The sequence below is a fragment of the Bombus pyrosoma genome, linkage group LG18, assembly GCF_014825855.1.
Source record: "Bombus pyrosoma isolate SC7728 linkage group LG18, ASM1482585v1, whole genome shotgun sequence".
In the NCBI taxonomy this organism is placed as follows: domain Eukaryota; kingdom Metazoa; phylum Arthropoda; class Insecta; order Hymenoptera; family Apidae; genus Bombus; species Bombus pyrosoma.
The window spans coordinates 276,471-303,470 of NC_057787.1; the positions used below are offsets into that span (position 1 = coordinate 276,471).

Here is a 27,000-nt window from a genome sequence, read left to right on the forward strand (position 1 = left end):
TTTATCGATTAGACAGTGCCAAGTTTATGTTCCGTTCGCGAACTAGTTGCTTTCCTTGCTTCTCTTTGGCAATTTGAAAATTGAACCGAATATCCGGAAATGTATACCCTAATAACGCGCATACGTTTCCACGCTAGAAACATCGACACGTACGTCGCATGAAAGTGCTCGGCAATTTGATTTATAGATCGTAATTTCAAGTTGCTGGAGAATATTTTATAAACCTAAGATAAGCAGTGGAGCGAGAAGCGGGCTACAATTCATTTCTCATTTATATTCCGTATTCATGCAGATCTTGGATTCACGAAGCTGTACGACAGGAGCTTCGACGATCCAATCTTGTCGTATTTCAATCGTTTTTAGCGATCTTTCAGCACGAAACTAGCAATTTTTCAGAGCGCCTGCACCTTTTATATAGTACGAAACAGGGATTTTTACGAGCATGGATTTATTAAAGATCTCGCGGACAATAAAGTTTTTCGCGTCAGACGAGCACGAGTTGCAAAATAGGGGTGAAAAGTAAAAGTTAGCCTTTCGAGACAGTCACGAATCCATTTTCGACGAGAAAACACGAGGCGCGTCGCGATACCGGAGAAAAGAAGCTCGGAACGGTGCCGCTTCCACCCTCTTTCCGGCTGTGGCGACGCGGAAACGCAATTTTCTCCTCTGGCGTTTCCACGCCGCTTCCGCGTTCTCGTTACGGCCCGCTCTGGTCGCTCTGGAACTCTATGAATTGTGCAATGTCTTTCCCGTGTCGCGGATTTCCACGGCGTTTTATGGTGATTTCGTGAGCTGGCCCGTGTATAGACACAGCCGCGGATCCAAGAGTGATTTCGACGAATGAATAACGGATGAACGTCTGGCCAGGCTCGATGCCGCTATCATCTCGTTTCGATCTTTCAGTCGCTTCAATTTCGTTTTACCGGTACACCGGCTTAACCATTGCCTTTCTTTCTTTTCCCTTCTTTTACCTTCTCGTTGTTTAAAAACGTGCTTTCAAAATCGTGCCTTAAACCGACAAATTATTCGATAAAGTTATTTGCCGAGGATCGTAAGTCCCAATGCCGAAGACAATGGGTGAAACGAATCGATAGGAGCGATATTTTGTTAGGGTTCGGTATTGTTAGGGAATTTGAACGGAACACGGGAAGGGAGTCGGTGGTGTTAATTGTATAGATTTAACCGGAACCGGGTAAATATGTTTTGTCGGAGTTGAACAGTTTCTCACGATTGCATCGTCGTGCTTAAAATAGTTAAATTTGCAATTTGTTGACATAGGAGAGGGACCGAATGGAACGTGAATGGTTCCCAGTTGATTTTGAGGAATTAATGATGTTGGCTTATCCCAGTGCGCTCCGAATTGTATTACATTCTCCCCGTCGAATCGCTACTTATGCTTTTTAGCTGAAAAACCGTGGCAGAGGGAGCATTAGCTCGGATCAACCGCGAACGCTTCCCGACTTCGAATCACCGAATTTTACCATCAAAAACGGCTTCTCCCTCGAGTCGAACCTCGCCGATCGATCGACTCTGAAACGAATACGCGATGGTGTTTCGCGACGCTCGTCGCATGAACTCAATACACTTGTCGCATCGCGAACGTAGCATAATAATAGCTTTCAATTATTAGAATCTCTTTTTTAACCGACAGCGTCGATGAACGTGATCAAATATTCGTTTACAGCCGATTAACCTACGTATTTGTTGCTACCGAACTACGCCTCTTCCGCCTTTGAAATTCCGTATTTACTTTACCTTCGTTTTAAATGATAGTCATCGTTCTAACACGTCATGCTCCACTGCTTTGTTTAATCGTCCAATGAACTTTATTAGAGCGCAGCCAAAATAGAAACGAAACAAGTCGCGAACTAGTCGCAGCCAGTTCGAGGAGGAGAACTAATTTTGTTATATCAAACTGATGAGCTTATTATTATAATATAGAGTGAACCCTTTACAGCCTAACGTTTCAAATGAAATGTAACCATAGCGTTGGATAATTTCATCGACACAACGTGTCCATCGATATCGAGTGTTAAAGAAAATCGTACAGGTCTCTGCCGATGGAAGTCGATGGCGATCAACCAGCGGCCAACTATAGGGCGAAGGATTTCGGTATGCCGTTGAACTATCATGCTCCTCAAGGGCAGATGACGCAAGAAGAATTTTCATTATGCCACACCAAATACAATCGGTGCGGCAATCAGGTTGCTTCACCCTCGGTTTAAACTCGTTTCGAGGGTCAATAAAGGACCTCCCACCTCCTTCTCGTTCCCTCTAGTTCGCTCTTCTCGTTTCCCTCGCGACCTCTTACCCTCTTTCTCTCTCTCTCTCTCTCTCCAGCTCTACGCCGACACGAGCAAGCACGACTCTTCACCGACCCTTTCGTACCCTTTACCGAGTAAATCGCGAAACTTGTTTCTGTTAATGCCTCGACGGCGGCGTCGAGCCACTCGAATCGGTGTTTTGCAAATTGAACTGTAAGGCCGCAAGAGCCACGGGCAGCCGGCGATTATGCCGAAGGCTAGAGTTTCGTGACGAGGATTACGAATCTCGTAACAAACGAGCCTTTTATTCGCGCGGTGTTCCAACCTCTCTCGACTAAAGTTATTTCCCCAATGGAAATTGGACGCGCGCCCCTTAGTTTCACCTTTGCTCGATATACCGAATAATACGCGACGAACGATTATAAACGGTGCGAATTTCCCCTTCCATTTCTGTCGTTTATAAAATCTTTCCCGCTTCGGTTTCACGGTTGATCGCGTTCCAGTTTACAATCTTTTCATCTGAACGCAACGGTTAGGATAAAATGATCACCTACGTTCGTTTATCAGAATAGAGATACACTAATTTTCTTTTGTTTCTTCGCTTATTACAGCACGTATACTAGCGTCCACCAGGCACGAAACACTTCAGACTCTTATTATACCTTTAATCGCTTTGCTTTTTAATTTGACTTTCGTATAGCGATTCGTTTCGGTCCATTGCATGTTAAATGTTAAAGACACCGTGCTGCAGCTTGCGCCAATAGCAAGCGTTCGAGACATCCAATTAATTTGCGCGATTCTAAAGAAATTCAATGAAAAACAAATCGAGACATCTTCTAGGTTTATTATTTAACACCGGGCGTCTAGGTAGTTGGAATCGAGCCGCAACGCGTTTTGTTCGCATCCTCTCTTTTTGCCATTGGCAAGGGAAAAAGTGCAAGAACATCCGGCACGTCAGATCGCCGGCTATTGTGATCCGGATCAATGGCAATGCCCGCGCTGGACTTTTATCGACACGGACGAGCTTTGCGTCGAGAATGAAAAAGTACCGTATCAACGTTATACCGTGCCCCCGACTATTCCCAGGCCCTTTGAAGCGCCAATCAATTATGTATAGCGAATGAAAGAGACGAGGCCATTTTTTTCTCTTACCTCCTTTGTTCGCCATCTAGTTTCTGGTTCTGCTTCTTTCGTCACGTTGGTCGCGCTCCATCTCGATCTCTTTTTCGGAATTTCCGCTCTTTTCTTTTTTATCCAGAGGACGTTGTTGCCACTTCTTCTGTGTTTCCAGATACTGTAACAGACGATTTTCAAGTCGAGTGTTATGGCTAGAAATAAAAAATTGACCTGCAAAATCGAATAATATCGTGGATACTTTGGCGAATTTACGAGCGAACAACAAAATTGTTCTGAACACATTTCCGTTCATAAGCCCAACGCGTCCCCTAGCATCAAACACGAACTTTAATGGGACACGTTTTATCATACAGTCTCCAAAGTGTAATATACAGTGATCACGAAAGGTATTTACATATCAACGCATTTATTATAGCATTCGTGTAGCAATTAACTAGATCCAAGATATTATGAAAATTCACCGTGGATACGATGCTGCTTTTGGTAAGCAGCTCGTGGAATACTTGTGAACAATTGTAACTAGTCTAGACCCGGCACGAGAAATCGGACTCGAGTACTATGATTCATTCGGTTGATCAATTCTCCGCCACAGAAACACGGAGGTTTCTCCGAGAATGGAGTGCCACTTCATCGATATTATTTTCCCATTCCGGTTGGTTGTACCAGCCTCCACTCGATCTCCTCGTAACCGAGTCCTCGGTTATTGGACCAAGAACCTGTTCCCCTGAATAACAAATGCTTTCGACCGTACCGACACGTACATTTCTCCTTCTCGCGAGCACATTTCTGTGCGTGCAACGGCATGAGAGAAAAAACAGCAAAAGGCAAATAAGAGAGAGAGAGAGAGAGGGGGGGAGAGAGAGGGAGGAAACGCGAAAACGCTGGGAATGAATAAAATTGGAGACGTGGAATATTCCGCCCTTGGGAGCAGTGGCCATTTTACGCGCCATTTCAATCCGTGACGTCGTCATCGACAACGAACACACCCTCGCTCCCAAACGACTGGGAACATTTTCGATTTTTTTCATACCCTAACTCTTCCACCCTTCGCCCGGCCTTCCAATCTTCATGCTCGTTTTTCAGTGGGAAATCGAAACGTCGATTATCGACCCCCGCCGTGAAGATCGTGCTCTGTTTGTCGATCCTGATACATGCTTACCACGCGATGTATCAGTTTTATAGTCGCGTGAGAAGACGATGTCGAATCGAAATCGATGCCCGAACGACATCCCCGAAGGTAAACCGAGAATGACGCGGCGATCTTAAAATGAAATCGAGGATTACGATACGCGAGTTAAATGGAAGTCGGTTCAAAAGTGAAATGAAAGGTACGGTTTCTGAGCCAGGTCGAAACTGATCGCGTTTATTCCGTGGCGTAAATGGGACTGCGAAACGAGGACAGGTGGAATGGTTGAAAATCGTTAGGTTCTATTATCGTTGGATATCGAAACCGATAAACGCTGTCACCGGGCTATGCATTAACTGGCCGACGAAATCTAACGGGGAAACGCGACCCACGAACAAAGTTAATCTCCGAGCGGCAATTTTTGCCGTTTTCGAATCTGAAGAATCGAATATCGACTGTACTACAGATCGGATGTGAGAAAGTTCGAGCTAGTACGTGGGCGTGAGAGTAAAGGGCATATAATGGATTGCCAGACAGGGAAAGGGAAGACGATTAGAAAATTGGTAAAGTTAGAAATAGGGGTTGAGACAGAAGGTGTGGGAACATGGGAAGACTTAGGGGTGTACGCAGAACGGTTAGGAATCGAGGGCGCGTTGTTACGCATCGGCCGAGAAGAAGAGGACGAGTGAATGGCAACAGTGGCGATGTTGGAAGCGAAGGAATACAATGCGTAGGGTAACAAAAATAGGAACAAAGGACCAGCGAGCGGAACAACGAAATATTGAAGGACAAGGGACGTTGCGGTGGGAAGAGGAGCTGAATCGAAGCAAAACGGGCAATACGTGTACACGTATATAGCGGGTGACAAAATGGATTAAGAGAGAACAGAGGAAGAGAGCAGCAGAGCGTAGGACGAGAAGAATTCGTGGAAAAATCGGAGAGAAGAAAGGACACAAAGAGACGGAAAGGAAAAAAAATCGCCGAGTTGGAGCTCGAGGCTGGGAAATACAAGGACGGGTCGCGATGGGTCGAGAGGGATCGGGTGAAGGGGCAAAACTGCAAGCGCAGCAATATCAACTTTCGTCCTCGTAAAACTTTCCAGCGCTGACGGCTGACAGCTGTCAATGACGGGCGAAAGCGAGGGCGAGCAGAAGCGCGAGGAAGAGCGGCGGAGGAGGAGGAGGAGGACGAGCGAGAAGGACGAGGCTGGTCGCGGTTTTCCACCCTTCTCCACTTATTCTGGCAGCCAGAGTCCCGGTCCCTGCACGTCTACGTCGCCTGACGACTGTCAAAGTGTCAGGGATCCGCGGTGCTATTCTTCTCTCGCCCGACTGACGATAATTCACTTGGCGTCCCCAAGATTCGACGTAGGCCCGCACACGACGCCCGTGTTCGCTTCCGTTCGTCCACCGCCGTCGTCTCCATTGCCGCCCCATTGCCGTCCCTATCGCCATCGCCATCGCCATCGTCGTCGTCGTCGCGGCATGGCCCGCTGATAAAAAGATAATGGATCGCCGCGATCCGGTGTCACATGGAAGAAGAACGAGCACCGGTAGCCTGGCTCCGTTTTAACCTCCAGAGGACGCAGCTGCGAAGCAATTGCCGCGGTCTGCTCGGAACGTCCTTCGGCCCACGGAAAGGAGGTCCCGAGAGAATGAATCGACCATGTCCTTGGTTCTTCGAGAGGTCTGCAAGAAATTACGAACCAAGCTGGTTCAATGGAATCGCCTGTGCTTCTCTGCGTACTTCGATTTCAAGAAAGGAGAGAATTAAGATATTTTCAGATCGATCTGGTAACCGAGGGAGACGACGCATCCCTCGAAGCGTTTACAGAGAAAACTATTTTATTCCACCTGTCTCTTCTAACTTGGCTTTCTTCTACTTAAAAAAAAAAAAAACAAAAAACAAAAAAACAAAACAAAGTTTATTCCGTTTCTGTTTAGGCAGTTATATTTATAAAATACGTATAGCATGAAATTGATTCGCTTTTCCGTCAATGTTTTACAGAACGATACTTGTTTATCGATCGCGTTTGAAAACTTTTTATTTCGAATCGTTTGGACAACGTTTCCATTCGGTTGTCAATCCGATATTGTTTTGCCCATTCGGGAAACATTGATTTCATTTGACCTACATGCTTCAAAAGGAAGCTAGATAAAGGTCGGCGAAAATCTTGAAAATCCGATGTAACGTTTTCGAAACGAGAAAACAATTCCGTTAGCCTTTACGTTGTAAATTGCGAACGCTTTCAAGACAAATCTTGTAATCTCTCTTTGTCTCTTATACCCGTCGTTTTCGTTCGTCCCCGTTTTCAGCTTCTGACTGAATCCCATAACACTGGAAACGTCATGCGACGCATGATTTCACAAAATCAACGAGGCTCGTGGTTGCCGGGGTTACAGGGAGCAACGGAGAACAACGAGAACGTAGAGCGAGATGGGCCGAAAGTGCGGGGGGAAAGGGAGTCGTGAAAAACGCGCGTAAAATCGGCGACCGATCGAAACCGATACCCGCTGATTGCCGAATTCGTTAACTCTTTTGAAAAGCACGGCTAGAGGTCGGTGAGAGAGAGAGAGAGAGAGAGAGAGAGAGTCGGCGAAGGGAAACAGGAAGTAAAGGGATGCGACACAGTGGTGTGGTGTACAATGTTGCAGGTTTGCCGTGTGTTGTTGCGCGTCTCTTCTCTCGCCGCCCTTGCCACCTCCGCTACCTCTCAACGTGTTCCTGGTCCGTCCGCAGTGTTCTGGTTGTTCCAGTCGCGACGCGTGCGTCCACGCCGAGAATAAAAGTGCCGACGAGTCGGCCGGTTGTAATGGTTAATAGTTACTTGTACGAGTATTTCGAGCCGGCTTCCAACCAGTCGTTTCGCCTCGTTGCAACGCGTTTCCACTGAAAAGAGCTTTTGTTCGTCGGATAAAAGAGAGACACGCGATATTTGATCTAACGCGAGCACCGGCGATTGTTTAAACGTTCGAACGAAGAAGCGTTTCCAGATTTCAAGTAGGAGGGAGAGAGAGAGAGGGGTGGTAGGAGGGCCGATCTCGTAACGCTCGAAATTTGGGTAAAGTTTAATTCTCGATCCGCCGCCGTTCTTTGTAATCTTTCGACAAGTTTACATCCGTGAAATGGACTCTCGCTTTTTCCCTCCGCCTGGGGATTTTCATTTCGTTCTACGTCACTCTAGAACTTTATATCGTTTGTATCGCGTTTGCCACCGCGGCCGATCTTCCTCGCAACTGAGAGTCGTTCTTGCCAAAAGTATTCGACACACGGGCAACATCAACGCTTATACACCTACGATAAGCGTTCTCCGAGGTGCGTTTACGTTTAGGGAAATTTACGCAAGACGAAATTCTTTCTGTAAATCGGCTTGTTGGAAACGGCACCCGCAGGACCCCGGCCCGCGCCACTTTTCGTTCTGATAAGTAATATATATTAGGCCCGTGCACGGTTTATAGCCAAAGTTTCGGTCCTCCGTATCAACGCTATTCCCGCTGGGAGATGATCCAGCTACTTAATCTCATCCAACCACATCCGTATTGGCAAATATTTCATTCGCTCGCTTTAAATCTTCATTTCCTGTTCTCCCTCTGGTAGTAACTCATATGTATTTTCCCAGGCGATTTTGTGTTTCACCGTTGATCAAATTATTCGACGCCTCGCTATCTGGATCTGGAACCGCTATTTCGATATTTTTAGCTTCTTTTTATTCTTTACACGGGGATAAATTGGCTTTCTTTTTAATTAGTCTTGTTTTTAACGAACATTTGACACGAATCCAAAGTAACAGGTTACAAATGAAAGGAAACGCGGCACATAAAGGTGCTGGTAATTATTTCGGAACTACTACTCCATGTCCTTCTATCTTAATGACGTAGGGAAACATAAAAGAATGGTCGTCTTTCACCATTTAATACCGACGATAAGAAGCGAGTGGTAATGTGACAGCGTCGTATGTATCAAATAATTTATAATCAGCTCGATTCGTTCGCGTGACTGGCATTTAAACTCGTCGCGCGCACGACGCGTGCTATTACGAACGATTAGGAACGTGGTATCGAAAAGCACGATTTATCTAGCCACCTACTCGACTGGTATTACGACTTCGTGACACAGTTCGAATTCAGCGACTTTCGGTCGCGCAGAAAACACGGTACAACCTGCCACTTGCGTCCGGCGATAATGTTACACGTGAAAGTTCACCGTGTCATGCGAACGAACGACAACCAATATTTCCATTTCCCGATGGCATTTATACGAAAATTCACCTAATCTCGATATCAATATTTATTAATTAATCAGTGTAATACGATTTGCGTTCTGTGCACGATTAGCAGGCCTGTGCCGCCGTGGTCGCGAAGTTAATCAAACGATAGCTGGAAAGCTCGAATTCCCTCGATAGCGAGGATATCAAATTTAACGCCAAACGGGAAGTCGAGCTGTTCGAATTAGAAAATTACTTGCGCCGTCTGTCGTTCGATGTTTCAGGGAACGTTCTTTCTTATCACAGCGACTGTTCGAGTAATCGAAGTGTACACTGGCTCGATCGGATCTCACGCCACAGTTCGTACGCCTGTCTTTTTTCAGTTTAATAGCGGAGGGATTCCGGCGCGCGTGAAATTTCTGCCATTAGTTCGATTTCAATCCGAAGAGCAGCTGAAAGCAGAGCCCGTCATACCTTCTGCGAACGGGGGATTCATCCGAGAGATTGTATGCTATCTCTGCGATTCGATCCGCACTATTTAGATCTGTGCGCCTCTCTCATCGAATCCGTCTCGCGGGACGCGACAGGCCTCCATTGTAATCTCGAACTTACGAACTAACGATGTTGCCGCTGATGATTGTTTGCACGATGAAGCGCCGATAATACCGTGTCCGCCGTGATATTGAAAACAATTTATCGACGGAATGATGCGAGCCGCGTGTTCGCTTCTTCAAAGCGCTATTGTTCCCCAGCGGGCGAACGCAATCACCATCCAGAGATTTAGAAACCGGCACTAGAGAATTCCAAGGTTTCGCTCTTCCTCTGCAAAATTACGTTTCGATCGAACAATAGAATCTCGTATGTCTGAATTCTATTAAAATTCTTCCGTGTACCAAGCGAAAGGCGATTATGTCTCGTAGCAGATTCGAAATTAAATAAATATTCAATCTGCCAGCTTTCGAGCGGACTGATTTTACTTCGTTCGCTCGACCTTTCGTCGATCCCGCGAGATCAAATTTATATTTGACGAGATATCATCGGCGAGCCTCTAATTTTCTAAAGAAATCAACGTTCGATACACGGAGAGAGCAAACGATCGATTTCTCCTGGTCGATAATGGGATTGCGGGGGTGGCGTCTTTTTACGCGGCGTCAGCCAGTCGCGGTGAACCAGCGATTTTTCGCGAGGGTTTTCTACGAATCCGGAAAACGGGGCGGTGTTGGTCAAAGATTGATCGAGCGGCGGGAAGAAAAATGAGCGCACGCGGCCACGGAAGATCGCGTGTCGTCGTCTTAATCAAGAAATTTCGGGGCCGGCCACGTGACACGAGCCCCGACGCGCCCTCTCCGTCGCTACAAGCAGGGTGTATTTTGTCGTGGGCCATTTCTGGGGTAAATTACAGCCACGCAGGAGTCGTTACGGCTGCTTGAATACCGGTGAAATGGATCGTGCCGGGGATAAAGAATGAAAAATTGCCGCTACCGTTATATCGCGTGTATTGTCCGACGGTTTTCTGAAAAAAAAGAAAAAAAAAAAAAAAACGCAGCCCACGGCAAAATAAACGGAAAATTCCATTTTTCGTTAACGCTCGCGCTACGTTACCGCCGTGATTAAAATCTGTCGTTTATTATCGCCGATTGATAGTTTATTCCCGTTTTATAAATGCTAATGTTTCGCACCCGATTCCTCTTCTTTCCGTCGTAAAAAATATAAAATATTTTACGATCGAGAACGGGGAAAGATTTTCTCTGTTTTTTTTCTCGGAAACGATACAAATCGTAGCGAGTCGTAAATCTCGTTTGATTTACGAGAATTTTGAACCTCGCCGACGTTCGCAATTATACGCGAAAGCGAACTGAACTTCTTTCACGGCGAATCTTCTATACCGTCTTCTTTGCCGTATGTTTAACGAACGTGCATCGTTTTCGCGTTACAACAAAACGACACGATTTCAGCCAGCTCGCGTACTCTTCCTCCCGGCAATTAATTTTAATTGGCGTAACGTTCAACAAGAGGCGAAAGCAAAGAAAGAAACGCCGTGGTAGACAGTAGACCCCAAGGGGGTCGTCCGTGCAATTTTTCTAATCATCGTCCTTATTATTCTTGTCGCTATTATCCTTATTATCATCGTCCAATTGGAGAACGCGGCCCATTTCCGGGGAGACATACGGCCACCCGGGGATCGTTGTTCGTACGAAGAATGGGCTGGATACGCCGGTAAGAAGCTGGTCGTGGAGAAGTAACGACTCGTTCGTGAGAGTAAACCTTGCGTAGTTTTGCGCATCCCGCAATTCCCGAACACGTGGCCACGCTCGTTTCATTAACGGAAAATAAGGCTGCTGGATGTTCGCGGGTTCCTTTATCATACACTCGTTTCGTTTGACGTAATTACGCCACTGACCGATATCTTTCTCAAATTTCGTTCCACCTTCAATCGAGACACGGAAGAATTTCCAACACCGAGGAATGTTTCATCTAAAAGTCCTGTGCGTCGTTTAATGGCACAGCAATGAGTAAAAGATTCTACCAATCTCCTGTTGCGTAATTTTCCAAATGTTTTTGGCGTTGTATTGGACGTTTTCTATGACTTTTTCACTTTCGTGAAACGCAGGCTTTATGTACGTACATTAATTACACGTTAATGGGATTTCATCGTGCACGCGAAATCGATGAAGAAGAGGATATCGTGAAATCTGTAAATATCGAGCAACGTTACAATGTTTAAATCTCGATAGCCATTTCCGCATTAGCCGACAACGAAATCTTGTAACCGAATCAACCATTGCAGAAGATTGCTGATTGTAGTATTTCAATTTGCCCGGTTCTAAATGTACCAAGCCCCGTGGCTATCGCCTTTATTTGCTCGAGTCTCTTTTACGACGTGACTACCTCTTTTCATTCTGTCATTGGAAAGGTTTTATAGTCGAGCACACAACCTCGGCGGATAACATATTTGCGTACGAATAAATGCATCAACCTTAATTCCGACAAATTCGAATTCCACCAGACGAATGACCAAAACCTCCGTCGAGTATATCTGGCATTGGCCGAAGGATCGAACCAGACGGGAAATAGAAAAGAAGCGAACAATCGGCGAAAAGGTGGAAGAAAATCGGCAGAAAAGAAGCGATTCGTCAGATCGGCACGGCTGAGTTTCGAGGGTGAAATCGATAGCAGGTGGTGGCGGCGAGTCCCTGGAGCGAATCCACTACCCCTACGCCCCTTTACCCCTTCATCCTCGCATCTCACCGACGCCGGCCACCCTCGGGCATTTATTTATTTTCATGCGGTTCGAATGCCGCGGGTTGCCTCTGCTGCTTTTCGACGTGCCTGGAACAGAAAGGAGAAGAGAACATGGAGAGAAAGGGAGAGGATGGATAGAGGGTGGATTTCGAGGGCGGAGAGGACAGAGAGAGAGAGAGAGAGAGAGAGGCGCGAGCCACGCGCGATTCACGGCGGGCTCGTAAAATCCGCGGGCGAGACTCGAAATCCGTAATCACAGTTCGCACCAGCGCGGCGCAGCGGCCCAGTCGCGATGGAGAATCTCGCCCCTAGGGTAGAAGGGGCGAAACCAGCTACCAGAGCATCGGAATGGAACGAGAGGGGAAAAAACGGTCGAATGTTTCGCGGTGGCTCTTTCCTACCCATCCTCTGTCGCGAAATCGAATCTCCTCGATCCCTTTCTCTCTCGTTCTCTATTTGCCCTGGTGCCGCGCCTCGCCGATACCGTTAGCGATAAGAACTTGGGATTGCACGTAAATGTCGGCAGCCAGCTTTTCGTTTTTCTTTACGGTTTAATTCTTTGGCGGATGAAACGGTGACAGCCGAAGAAGTACGACACTTTGCGGTCGCTGAGTTACGGCCACGCTATCGTTGCTTATTTAAGGGTCATAGTTAACTTCTTGAATGAGAAAACAGACGATCCCCGTTAACGAATGCGTCTGTCCCACCCCTCTTCTAGGAATTGAATTCAATTTTTCATGTGCAGGAGCATTTCATACAGCGTTTCGTATATCGAGGGGTGAAATTGTTTTTCCATCGCGAGAAGAGACACGATTCGACACTCTGTGGTTGTGACGAAAGGCTGGAAGTGTGTTTTCCAAGGAACGCGTCGGTTAAAAAAAGCTTTCGAAAATGACAGGCGTCGATATCAGCGAGCGTCCCCTTCCAGATAAGTGTAACAGCGGCAACTCTTAAAACGCTTCCTTCGCGCTTTATTATTCTATCAAACCCTCCGGGGAAAGTGGCTGCTCTCCGGGGAGAATAAATTTTTTTATTCCACATTAAAAGCGGCCAGACATCTGTTCTATCGACCGAAGACGCGTCGCGAAACGTCCTATTAAGAGCAAAAAACGGCACACGGGTAGAACAGAGGAAGGAAAAGAGAAAGACGGAACGAGGGAGGGAGGGGGGAGGGGAAGAACGATAGGAAGAGGCGTGTCGTCAAAGAAGAATCCAATTCGATTATTTTCCCTCCGATGTGACGCTGCTCCGATGTTCCGAGCTTGCCAGGCTCGATCTTAACAGAGACGCGAAAACGATTGCCACAATTAGATGAATCAACATTCCGACACGCTGACGGCAGACGACAATAACAGCTTTTATTTACGAAGCTTTTACTCGAAGACACGACTGGAAAACGTCGCTCCTACTCGCCCGTTACTTTCGTTCCGCGACCCTCCCTGGAATAATATTTTTCCCGCTCTCCCTCGTTCAGGCCCGGAATGAGATTTAATTAACCCCTCATTAAGAATCGCGCAACGAAAAGCCCGTCTCTACGTTTTGTTTATTTACCCTGTCGTTTCCTTTTTACTATCACGGCAATTGCATCGTTGTGTTGCTCCTATAGAGAGAGAGAGAGCGAGAGAGAGAGAGAGAGGGAGCCAAAGCGAGGTTCAACGAGTAAGAAGGATTGACTTATTTATCAGTTGTCGAGACTTGTCTACTTTTTACCAGACGTCATTCGGTCACGCGACACTGCTCTACAATCTCATTCTTTCTTTCTTTCTTTCTTTCTTTCTTATTGTTAGCCGCTTGGAGTAGCAAGTGGAACTATCGTCGTATTATACCATGCGATTTACAAATTGCGTTCGACTCTGGAATTACCAGGTGGAAATTGGAAATAGGATTACATACGTAGCTGCTATGCTCTCTGTATGCGTTCTCCTCTTAGTATACGAAGGGGTGAACAGCACGATAAATCACACTTCTTGTCTGTCGTAGAATAGCGATTTTAAAATTGGATGTGTTGCAACCAATCTCTTGCCTACGCACCCCTTCTCCAACGATTAAACAATGTTAATTGTTTTTCGTTCGTTCGCGTATATCGACTTCAATTAAGTGCAAGAGACATTATAAATTAACATCGATTGAGCAAAAGTGCCCGTCTCTTTTCCACGAGTAAAAGTTCTATTCCCATAGAAAACGATGTTTTACGCGATACATTTCCCTATTTATCAGGCCATCGACGCCATTGAGTCGGATAATCTGTTTTCAAGTACGGATCGTTTAAAAATTGTTCATAATCCAATTGAACAAATTAGAAGGAAAGTCAATCGCTAAAATGGCTTGACTCGAATAATTCTATTACTTTTCCCTATAATGTTCTCGCCGTGTGGCCTTCCCACACTATCGAAAATTATTCGACCAGCTGTAATCCAATAAACTAATTGCGCACTTAGGAGAACGAATCTATCGGCCGAACGAAAGAAAGCGATACATCGCATTGTCGCAAAAATGGATCGCTTTCGCTGCGTGTGCACAGTCAGGTGTTCGCCGAGGGGTTGGTAGCGCGGAGAGAAAGGAACGATGCACGAGGGACATCGCCGGGTTTCGATTATCGTCGATAACTCGGCTGGATGTATCCCTTCCGTGCTATGGCTGTAGTTTCCGGAAATTCGCTTCGCCCCTAGGATTATCCCGTCCGGGGAATTCCCATCTCGGCGCCATGGTTATGCGCCCTTGCCGTTACCGCGCTCCGTTCAACCCTTACTTTCGTCGGCGTATCATCGCCGTCTCCACGGTTCTTGGCCCTTTTGTCTTCGAACATCGCCGCGATTTGTCTCGTATTACTTTCACGAGAATATTACGTTGTCTCTTCTTCGTTCGGCGAGGAGAACGTATCGCGTTCGACGGCGACGCGGCCTCGAACGAAGATTGCGTCCAGAAATGGACACGCCGCGATATGACATTTTTCGCAGATGGCGTCGACCGATCGAGTCTGTTCACGTGGATGTTTGGCGATATTTGTTTCAGAATGCACGTTTCCACTGAAATGGGAAGGCACCTGGTTTCAAAGCGGAGTCAGACAGCCGATCGCCATCTCCAGGAATGAATTGTCCAGCAAGGGTAGGTGCCTGCACAACGAGGGCGACAAGTTTCTCCTGGTTGATCAGTGAGTACACGCTATTTTGCTTTGTACCTTGTAAAATTTATTGGTTTCATGATATCTGTACTCTCTTGTACAATAATTTCGCGATTAATATTATTGCACAATACATTAGGGAGCTAGAGATTATTAGTTGTGATCTTCCATTGCAAATTGTCGCATTTTTATTAAAACATCCTTATCCTTCCTGTTCGATATTAATTTTTATAAAATAGCTCAAACAGCCTCGTTTACTCAAACAGCGTGTGCTGCGATTAGGACGGACAATCGAGCTTCTGTTCCAATTTATTTTTTATCTAAAATTTATGAAATTTGAACGAATATTATTATAAAAGTTTCACTGTTAACGCTACTCTGCTTGTGCAATAATATCCTAGTACTAGAAGCGATAGCGTTTCCTGGTATCGGATCACGTCAAAGGTAAATTCGGAACGCGGAAGGCCAATCATCCTCCGAATCTCGTCGAAAATCACGAAACGAGAAGTTAAATCCAGAAACGAAAGTTTCGTGGAATGTCAACTCGTTAGAAAGAGGCGACGCGACGTACGGATTCGAGGCAATACGATTGGAAGCGAGTTTCGCCCCCGAGCCAGAAGGGGATTAAAAGCGGTATTACCAGAGGGGGTTGCAGTTGTTTCTTCGCAAGAGAGGTACACGCGAGCGGAGGAAAGAGGGAGGAACCGCGTCGATTCGCCGCGTAATGTTCGTGTCACACGAGCTGACCGAAGTTTTCCTAGAGATTTCTATCGGGCTCGCCTGCAAAGTGTCCGATCGATATGGCGTCGAGCGAGATAAAAGAAAAAAAAAAACGCGGAAATGGCGCTGGGACTGAGGTATCGTGGTTTCCGGTTGATTCGGTGAAGTTTAAACGGCAATCGCGGTTTCGTTTCGAATACGAAGAGCACGGGGAGAAGATACGACAAGTCGCATCTTTTGCTTTCCATACGAACATCATGAAATACGTCTCGGGTTTTCTGATTGTCGTGTCACTTTATAAGACCAAGAAGTACATAGTATTTTTACACGACATGGTTGAAAATGAAAGCAACTTGTTAGATCCAAACGTACGAGTGCTTTAAAAATAGCTAACAGGTTTTGACAAAGCTTTGTGAAGCTTTAGTAAAGGTACGAGCATCAGGACAAGCGACTTTTTAACATTATGACGAACGATGTCTTCAAAATTGACGAGAGAGCGAAACAATACGTCTACTGATACGTACTAGTAGAGGTCAACGAAAGGAATAATTTTGGTAAAGATTAGTTGAGATACAGAGATTGATCGACAGCGTACTGGTATTACGTGTGACGCTAATTTCTTCGCAAAATTTTATGGACTTGCCATCTAATGCTGAAAGGCTTATATTTTGGGGGAGGGGAGGGAGAGGTCGGACAAATTGTTCCGCTTTTCAGCTATCTTATGTTGGAACACGTCATTTCAACCAATAATTAAGATAAAAATCAGGAAATCAGGAAAACTTGTACTATCGTACTTTTAATCTACACGTCAAATTAAATGTTAGCTTTTTTCCAAGATATAAAGAAGAAAAATTCCGCGGTACTTTATTCGTATGTATGGAACATACCTTTTTTGAAAGTAGGGAATGGTTAACGACAGCGAAAGAAGTAAAACCTGTCGTAAAAGAAGATAGTCGTGCAGGTATCATAAGAGCAACCGCAAAAGTTAGAATCCTGGAGGAAATTTCTTTAATAAAAGTTACACGGCGCGGAAGAACGGTTATCGAATGAATTTTTCTAATCGAAGACAGTACGAAATAAAAACTTTTCCTATAGCTTACGCCGTTAAAAAGGGGGCGCGGTTAATTTCCTGTAAAAAGTTCTTGTTACGATACGCGATTACACGAATCGGATTTTCTAGAAAACAGTACGCACAGACGAAAAGGAGATTTCATTGGCCACGAGGTCGCGTTAATTCGGTCAATTGTTCGGTTCGATCTCGCGAATTTCGAAGCTCGTCGAGGCGGCGGTTCTCATTAAGATGGCCGAGTCCTCCGTTAATCTCGAGGATGAGTTCGCGTCGTCGCCTAACGAGAAACGAAAGAGAAAACAAGGAATAACGGGTGGTGGAAGGGGGATGGGGGCGGGGAGGGAGAAAAGAATCGGGAATAGGGGAAAGCGTTCTAATTCCAGCGAGCGATATCGAATGAAAGGCTTGAATAAGAGAAAACCCCGTTTCCGTTCTGTTACAGAAAATCCTGCTACCGTTGCGTCGTCATTCACGAGAAGCACTCGAACGTTCTCCAGTACAAAGAAAGTAAGTACAATTCTCAAAGAACATTGGAAGATGCCATTCCCCTCTCTCCGTTTTCTTCGGCGGTACTCGTTGTCCGGGGTCCTCCGCTGTCTTCCTCCGCCTGGCCGTCGTTGTCTTCGTTCTCAGCGACCTCCTAATAGCCGTTGTTTCGCACGATCGATAACGATTTGCCCGGTGCCCCGGGCGAATCCATTCATTAATTAGAATGCCGATCGGTAATTAAAAGCTCGAAGATGACGAGAAGGTGGACAACGAAGGGGGTGAGAAGCGGATAGCAAGGCGTAGTTGCCGGAACAATTCTCGGGGAAGAACTTAACGACTTTCGTTCGTTGTGCAAACGGCAGAATGACGATAGGAAGGAGAGAAACGACGACATAAGAGACGGAACGAAACACCGGGCCGATGGTTCTGCTAATTCCGAGCCGGGGGCCGCTGAACCTCGTTTACGATGGAAAAGAAATCGAGAGCACTTTGCCGGATTCTATTGTGCAATCAGCCCTGTGTCTCGTTAATACACCGACAACCGAATGGATAGCGAAGTTTCTGGGACGTGATAATGGTTCTCGTTGCCGGATATTTATCGAGGATCGTTATGTAGATCGTTGCAGATTATTGCGCGACATCGGTTCCGCTGCTCGGCACCGAAACATGGCATTCGCTGTGGGCTACCTCCGGTTCTCTGTCGCGTTCCCAACGCTTTGCTTTCCATTAACGCGACTGGTATCTCGTGGCTTGCGCGGTCTATTCGTCTAAGGCGTCTATGTTTCGCGTCGAGTCCAAGGTAAATGGGAAACCGAGGCAGAACCGAGAAACGTTCTGAATATCTTTGCTGGCTATTTTTCCTATTTGTACTCGGATACCCGAAGCCGAAGCTTTCTTCCTGTAATTTATCATTTATGGGGATATATTTAAGCGAAAAGGATACTTGGAACTCGAGTCCTACGAACTTTCAAATTTCTAATTTGTTCCAATTTGTAGATTTCATGCACCGACCAGAGAAGATATATCAGCGTCCTGTTGTTTGCGGACTCAAAGTGCTTGCAAAGTCGCGGTACACGCTCAAAATTTCGCGCGGTGGTACGAAGGATTTTCATGAAAGTCGTTGAATCTCGAACCAGTCAGGGTCCGCTTTGAAGCGGTGTGCTCGCTCGAAAGGCGCTTTTACCTAGGATCGCGCAACGAAGTTTCCTGATAATTCTATTCGCCCCAACGTAGCTCATAGACGATGGCAGCCTCTTTTTTTCAAACCCGCTAACGACACTTTGATCCTCCGACTGTGGTCGTAAGTGATGCGCTTCGCGGACAGGGGAAACGAGCCGGCCGGAGCGGTGGAGGGGCTCACGAGACCAGGGTAGTAAATATGGATCCGGATAAAAAATGGGTTAGGCGTGGATGAAAAGCGTGTGCACGGTCGCGTAGGTACTGGCTCGTTCAAACGAGAAAACCTCAACCATTCGGCAACGGAGATGATTCTCGTTTAATTTATAATAATCCCCGATGGTTTGTCTTTAAATTTTTAATTTTCACGTGTTTTTACCTTGGCAAATATGTAAACGTTTCGGGTTGTCTCAATTTCTACTCGTTTTTTTAAACACAAGCACGTTACGTTACTTGGATCAACGTTGCACAGATCTATAAATAATAAATCTAACGTTCAACGTATTTTATTCACCACAGAGATTCCTTTTTTTTTTCACAAATTGCGAATCGTTTTAATAGGTTCGTACGCTCGGAACAAGATCTCGGAAAGTTCGATAATCGCCATAGATCCCTTGGGAATTATTAACTTTCGTTCTAACCGTAAGTTGACCGGGTTCACCAGCTTGTCCAAAGATTATGAATTCCTACAAGTTCCTCCACCGAGATTCACCCATTCGAAAACTTGGATATTTTTCCACTCCTCTGATCACTCGAACCTCTAACGTCGACCATTGTCAACGATCGCAAAATACCGACTCGTGATTACCTGACTCTTAAAACGGATAAACGAATCTGAAACGACCTATATAGAGGCAAGCGAGACTCGAGAGAGAGAGAGAGAGAGGGGGGGGGAGAGACAACAATGCGAGACAGGTGGAGTTTGGCACTCGGGCCAACCTGAAGAGGAAAGAAGAGGGTGGATCCGTTATATACAGGTTAAAAAAGAAGAACACCGACCTCCGGTACCGCCCCCCTGCTGTTTCGCGTTCGCATTTTTCGACGATTTGTCAAAGTCCCTCGGGCCCCTCTTTCTCTCTCACTCTCGTCCACCCTCCATCGCTCTCTCTCTTTTTTTTTTTTTATCGGATTTTAATCTGCATAGTGTCACACCGGAGATACCGTTGCCTGCAGGCTGCATTCGGACCGACAACTGGCGGGAAAATGTGGGTCGTTTTGTGGAATAGAAAAGGAGAAAAATCAGGAAGAGAGTTAGACAACGACGAGGTGAACCGAGGAAAAGGCACGTCACGCTTCGGGCAACTAAACGAATGGAAACTCGGAAGTTTCTCGATCGTTCTGATACATCCGAGAGGCGCCACGACGTTCGGAACGAAATACGATTCTGGTAGCTGGTTCGTTATCGATCATTCGCTTATTTGCCCAGCTGCGGACGTTCTCCACAACTCGAAAAGTCTGATTACGTTTGTGGAATCTTGGGACGAAAGTAGGACGGATCACGGTGTGTCGGGAACAATATCTACCCCGAAGGAGTTCGCGTGCGGTTTTGAAAACTCGCGCGATTGTTACTCCCTCCATTTCGACCTACCTCTCGATTCTAGAGAGTAGCGGTGAAGTTTTTGAAAGGAATATGACATCGTTCCGATAAAGAAGAGAAAAAGAAGCAAAAGAAGAAGGATTATACAAAGAGCGTGGCCTATTTTCCTCCGGCTACCGTCCCCTGCCGTTCGTTAGAAAAATTAACTTTCCTGTCCCGCGTTCCGCCCCCGTTCATTAACTACACATACGCGGCCGCCAAATAAAAACGACGTAAGTTGGCGTTCGCTCGCGCCACAGTCCACCGAACGGAGGAAAGATTTTAACAAGCACTCGGTTCGTCAGCGTTCGCTGGCAGCCGGTTCGTCGGAAAGTTTAAGAGACGGAATTACCGCCAGCGGCGGAAAGCGCGCTTTAAATTTAATTGACCGCGAGCGCGACCGGATAAAGAAGAATCCGGACTTTAACTTATTCGCCGGACGAAACACGAGATTGCGCCCTTTGCCGCCTTATAATTCTCGAATTATTTCGCTCGCGTATGACCGATTCGAGGAGGCACGGAGTCCGACGTTGCTTAATCGAAAATCCTATTAAACTGTAAATCTGCAGAAAACTTTATCGACCGAACATTTTTCGATAGGCGAATTCTCCGCGAAGGTGTGGAAATTGGAGCGATGGGAGAGGCTGATCGAATTCATTTTAATTTCGCTAACGCCACCCTCTTCCGCGATACTCTACACGTTCGGGTTCGTCATTCGTGACTGACGAAAATAAAGCGCGACTAATTAATCAGTGGGACATACTTTCGGAAGGGCAAATTAATTATGTTGAAACGACAGTTGGACGCAATTTCGTGGGGCGCGTGGCGCGACGCAGCAGGGTTGGCACAGGAAGTCAGTCCTAATAACGAATAAATGACAATGAAAATTTGAAAAGCCGGCCTGGCCGGGCCGGGCCGAGCACAGAAACAAAAGGATGATACGAAGCCAACATTCACGCGAGAATAAATAAATAAATGAGCCAACGGGAAAAATAGCGAGGGAAACTTGGAAACGGGGGAAGGACACGACATTGCACTTTTTCCATTTCCACGCTTTGAAAATTACATCTGCCTACCTTCTTCCCATCAACTTGCTCGCTTTCCTTTCTCTTTTCTTCTTCGCTCTTTTCATTTCCTATCCCCTTTTCTCGATGATAGTTCGCACAGCTGTTCGTGTAAATAAATATTCCTTTGTTCGAATAACTTTTCTCGCGCACCGGTAGAAGCTTCGTCGCGTCGCGTATACGCGCGAAACGATGCTGGAAATTCTTTACACTAAATTTCCGGTTATCGTGAAGTAAACGGAAAACGAACGTACGAAATAGCCGGAAAGTCGCTATTCGAATCACGTTGATAGAAACTTACGATATGACTCTTGAAAATACAATCCGATGCCGTCGTACCGTCAACCACCGTAAAGACGAAACGCGAGCGGATTCCAAGATAAACGACGTCAAAGCGAGGAGAGAAGACAGACGCTGAAACGATCATTGACAACGATTTGGCGATATTTAACCCTCGCGGATAACTTTTGCCAAGGAAAAGCTTTCCCTGCCTTTCCCATTGCCCGTGTTTCGCTTTCTCGGTGAACGTGTACCATGTTACGCATGGTCGATCGAAACAACTGATTCGCGCTCGGTGAATAACAAAGTGTCTGGTACGACTGTCCGAAAGAAGCAGATTTATTATCTAAGCGTCGTCAGAGGAAAAAACGTCGATGGCCGTTCTACTTTTCTCAAACTATGGCAACACCTGCGCGTGGAAAAGTTGTCCGAGTCCCAACGCCTAGCGTCTCGCCACTTTTCCAGCCGAGGAGAAAGAAATCGCGGAGAATATCCTTGGTTAAAGTTACTGCCGCCTATGAACTTCCTACTCAAGAAGATTCGTCATCGTCTGCTTACCTCGTACACACCCCCCCCGCGCCATTTGCCCTTCCCACGAGGCCCGACTTCCTGTCAACCTCGGCCTGTACATGGAAAAAACTTATAGCTGTTCGACGAAAGTTAATGCATCCTAGTGTGCGCGTGTCACATTCGTGTGCCACGATAAGATGTTGCTTGGAATTGTTGCGCAACTGCGCGAACGATAATTTATAGATAGTTACGAATTGCACGACAAGATGTAGTTCCCTAGTCAGAGTATACGATACAATGGCGGAGAATACGAATGACAAAATATTTCTCAAACGAATAACTCTGTATTTGGAAGAAAATCTAACTCGCGTCCATCTCCTTTCTCAGGCTGAATTATTTATATCAGCGTAATGTTCTTTCTTTATAGCAAGACCGTGTGCATAAGAGTTTATAAATGTTCCTCGCTGTCTATTATTATTCATTCGGATAATGGGTGTCCATGTATAGATAAGTCGATTCAATTGACAGGAGTACAAATAATCGGTCACCGACTAAAATACCATTCCAACATATAGAGTTTAAATAAAGAAGGTTCTGTCGTGGAATAATCGACATCTATTTCCGTTACAGTAAGAATAACGAACGGTCGATAATGTAAGTGCAATTTCGAAATAAGCGATAGGATCGAAAATTCTTCGTTGATATTATTACTTTCCTAGATGAACGTGGATGAATCTAGGCTGCTTAATACGAAGTTGAAATTGAAGCGTTCCCATCGATTGTTTCAGCTTACTGTCACAGCAGAAATTCATTGTCATCACTGTGCTCATACATCACGGGAGATGCCCTGCTCTATTCGATGTTCCGGGAGGAGGCTACACCTGTGCCGTGCCCTTTTCGAGGACCCATGACCTTCTCCTATAACCGCGGCCACGGAACTTGCTCGGTACCCGTCAGCAACGTCGACACCTGCACCGACGATAGTAGATTGTTGTTCAGATACCAGGCGTGTCCCGATATATCTGCTTCCGAGAGCGCAGGTAAGCTTTTTTTCTTAAGATTTCTCTATCTTAAAGTACCTCGTTTCGCTCGTTCATCTATTTATGTTATTATCATTATCGTACTTTATTTATGTGCCGATGCGCAGTATATGTAAGAAAGGAAAAACGCGCGAGAAAGCGAAAAATACGCAAATCGTGCCGGGTTTCTTCTATTTGACATTAAAAATTCGTACAAGGTATTTTCGATAAAGAGACGGACGAAAGGACGAACAATTCGTTACACTTTTAATGACTTGTTATATCATTATTCGAATCGTTTGTTTGCAGGAAATTATATAAGATGGGGTGTATAAATTAAGCGATGTGGCATTAAAATTTAGAATATTTCGGAAAGTGGAGTTGACAGTTTAGCCCGCGAACGGCACGTTTATTACAGTTCTAACGGCGATTTCGCAATTGAAGCATTGCGACTCGCGGTTAATCTTTTCCACTGTATCGATGGATTCATGGGAATCGAATGAGCCCTCGACGATATTCATGTTGGATATTATAACGTTAGAGATGAATACGAAATGACTCGGAGGGTTAACGACATTTATAGTCCTACCCCGTTCGAAATCGTCACACTTAAGAAACCATAATTTGGGGAGCACGTTCGGCGACAGACACTCCAAACTTTCGACAAAGTCTCCTCCAGGCCGTACGCTCGATTAATGGTTCAAAGGGTCAGGGGTCGGGCAACGATTAGATGTGATTTTCGTCCGTGCATTCGTTAGTCGCGGCCCGACACGAGGGAGAGCTCGATTTCCGTAGGAGGGAGCGAACGTTTGCCATTAGACGCACATCCGATAAGGGGTTTGTCGAGCTAACGATTTCTGCGGTGGAAAATTAAACGGAAGGACGGCCAGGAAAAACGATAAGTCGCCGCCATGTCGAACCTGTCACGTCCCTCTTATCGGAGATGGCTGGAGAACGATTCGGAAACCACGACGTTTACGTGTCGTCCTTGATATATTAATGTTTTAAGGACGCTCCTGATTCGAAGGAGGATTCGGAACGAATACTTACGAACATTTCGAAATAACGAAACGCAGAGAAATAAGATGAAGCTATCGGTCGAAGAAGCTATTTCTCGAAATACGAAAATACAGGATATTTTGAACAAAAAATGCCTTTTATGAAAGAACCTGTACGTCGTTGGAGTAGAACGTGGTGCAGGGTTAAATGGCTGAACGAGCTGAGAATCATCCCTTTCACTTCCTAACGAAGGTCCCCGCTCGCAAAACCACCGACTCGTTTTGCTCCGTTTGGACTTCGTTAAACTTCCGTGGCGGATTGAACGCAGCAGGAGTTCTCGATCGAGAGGCAGGCGCGAACAGTTTCCCTATTTTCCAAGGGCTTTCGTCGTTTTTGCAGCTAAAGTGACGCGCAATCTTAATGGACGAACGTACGAACGAACGAACGAACCAAGTAACAAAGAAGAAAAGTTTCACAGCTCGCTGTCTTTCTCAGCAGTTGGCCAAAAAGTTTGCCGGTGACACGCCTGCGAAATGTCAATGATTCGATGTCCCGATTTTCTCCGAGACAGTTGGAGCAGTTGTTGCGACAGGGAATCTAAACGAAATTCTACAAATCATTCGAATCTTTTGTCCATACACGTATAATACTCTGGGAAAACATCGAAGAACAACGATGTACGAGTAAGAGGAGCGTATTTTGCAAAATGTGATCGCCACGCTGCACAAAGCATAGGGTATCGCGTATCGATTTAACTTTGGAAAATTCGGCGCGCGATCGACCGGGTGCCAGCTGCCGGAGGAAGATTCGTCTCGTCGGTTACAACCGACCGAAATTGTTTTTATTTTGATGGACATTTTAGCAGAAAACGCTGCGCCACGGCGTATCGCTGTTAAATCGAATTAACCCCTGATGCGAAACACACAGGCAAACATATAAAAAAACACAGTAAACAACGTAGAACAAGCGAGCGCGGCGTTGCTCTTTTAGGTCCATCTCGCTCGCGTGATCTTTGTATTGACACGTTCGATGCCCGTACGCATATCGGATGTACCGTAATCGCGTAAACAACGAAAAGTATCGTTTTTACCAAATTACGTGAAAACTATGACGTGCGTATAACAAGTCCTAGTGACCTCAAAGGCGATCGATTGTTGTGGTAATTAATAAGATCGACTGGATAACCGAACCGGCCGAATAGGAACCCGTTCACGTGCACTTAAATGGTGCGTAATGTAATTTCACGAAATTGTTCGCGTAATATCCCGGCTTTGAGCGCGATGATTTGCTGGGGAGAGCCAAATGCCTCGCTGGCTATAACCCTGGCCCGATATTAAATTGAACGCGCATCCGGGAAAGGAGAGAAGTAAACTGTGCGTCGATGCCGCTTAATCCCTTTGTGGAGTGTTAGCCGATGCGAATTCAGCATAATTCAAACTTAATTAAGTCACGTTCGTCCCAAAGCGAGTGAGAAATCCAGCCTGATGGTCCGTGGTGAATGAAACCGCGGAATTTATTTAAAGCCGATCGATTTGCCTCTGTCGCGACAAGAAATTTTCTAACGGTCGCAATTTCCCTCGTTTTATTTGCGAAACTGCGCGAGCCCCGGGTAGATACGTCGCGTCAAATCAGCGAGCTAAATAAATAAGGTGCATATGGTACATAAGGTGACGCAGAAAAACGTAGCGGCTTTAAACCTTGCCTTGTAGAACGAGCGGAATTTTTTTCTTTTTACTATGCTATGATTCTCGCGTTTGCATATGACGGTGCAAAGTGCAGCGAAACTGTTTTTCCATAGAGCACCGTATCGCTCGAGTACACTAAAAAATGTAGCTTTATACCCCGTGCAACGTAGTTTCGGACAGTACTTAGCAGAGTCGAAGAACATTATACGTTTTTCCGTATTACGTCGCGCCAAAAGCGTTTAAGCGATCCTCTCTTTCAACGTACACGCGCGCACACACGCACACACGTGAGATAGTTGCTCCTGATGAATTACCATTTTAGATTTACGATTCGATAAACGGAAGAACATGAGAAAGCGTATAAAATCAAAACAACGTTCCTAGTGATTACCGCGATACAGATGAAACAATATATCATCCGGTGAATACAGTATATCAAGTGAAAAGTCGCATAAAAACGTCGAAACGAAGCGTGAAAAACATTAATCAAAGAGGCGAGAGCTTAGTTCAAATGAATTGTAGAAAGTCACACAGTGAATCTACCTACGACTCCCGCGTGCGATTTCGCTTTTACACCCTGACGCGGATTAACCTTTATCACGGTTTAATTCTATTCTCCCTACGATCACGCCACTTGCTGTTTTATTTTCCTACATATCTTAAATCCATTCTAGCGCAGCCGGTGCTTTTTTTTTTTTTTTTTTATAGCATCGAAGTAGAATACCATCGAACCGAATCCTAAACGGTAATAAACGGAATAATGAATCATAAACACGTAGAAACCACGGTAAAGGGAAGCTCGATTGCCAGCATTTGCATTTCTACCGATAACATGTCGCAACCTAACCGCAATCGACGGAAAAAAGGACAAATATGTGAAAAAAGAGAAAAACTCAAGGTCCAATGACCGATGCGACGAATAAAAACAGGCAGGATGTACATCGGAGGCCGAGATTTCCGCGCAGAAGAGGGTAAGGTGTGCAGCTGGCTGTTCGAGAGGCGTAGAAGGCGAGCAAGGTTAGCAAAGAAGGATCGTCGACACGAAGAAACCAACAATTATCGGTTCGGTGTGGCGAAAACGCGACTTTCGAGAGGTCACGGCTAAAGAACACGATTTTATCGGCGCATCTGCTCGACTGGCACCTTCTTCCCCTCTCTCCTTAACCAACGTCTATGCGACGAGGTTTTCCAGAGAGAAGCAGCCAGCCAAGATCTCATAGACGCGTATCTAAATCACATCTCGCGGAGGAAGAGTCGGCTACCACTTTTTCCTGACGTTTCTTTCTCCTGTCCCCTCCTGCCCGCCGGTGCAACCCCTC

At 45.8% G+C, this 27,000-nt stretch overlaps 1 protein-coding gene across 7 annotated transcripts in view; it reads left to right on the forward strand.

The window, feature by feature from the left end:
* LOC122577264 overlaps window positions 1–27,000 on the forward strand; it is a 272,438-nt gene that overhangs the window by 193,346 nt on the left and 52,092 nt on the right. For all 7 annotated transcript variants that reach the window (XR_006320184.1, XM_043748459.1, XM_043748461.1 and 4 more), the window contains 3 exons: window positions 14,987–15,125; window positions 17,327–17,391; window positions 22,767–23,018. Coding sequence is in view for 6 of the 7 variants with exons in the window: in XM_043748459.1 (XP_043604394.1) it covers window positions 14,987–15,125; window positions 17,327–17,391; window positions 22,767–23,018 (456 nt within the window). In the remaining variant the exon portion in view is untranslated. The remainder of the gene's footprint in view (window positions 1–14,986; window positions 15,126–17,326; window positions 17,392–22,766; window positions 23,019–27,000) is intronic.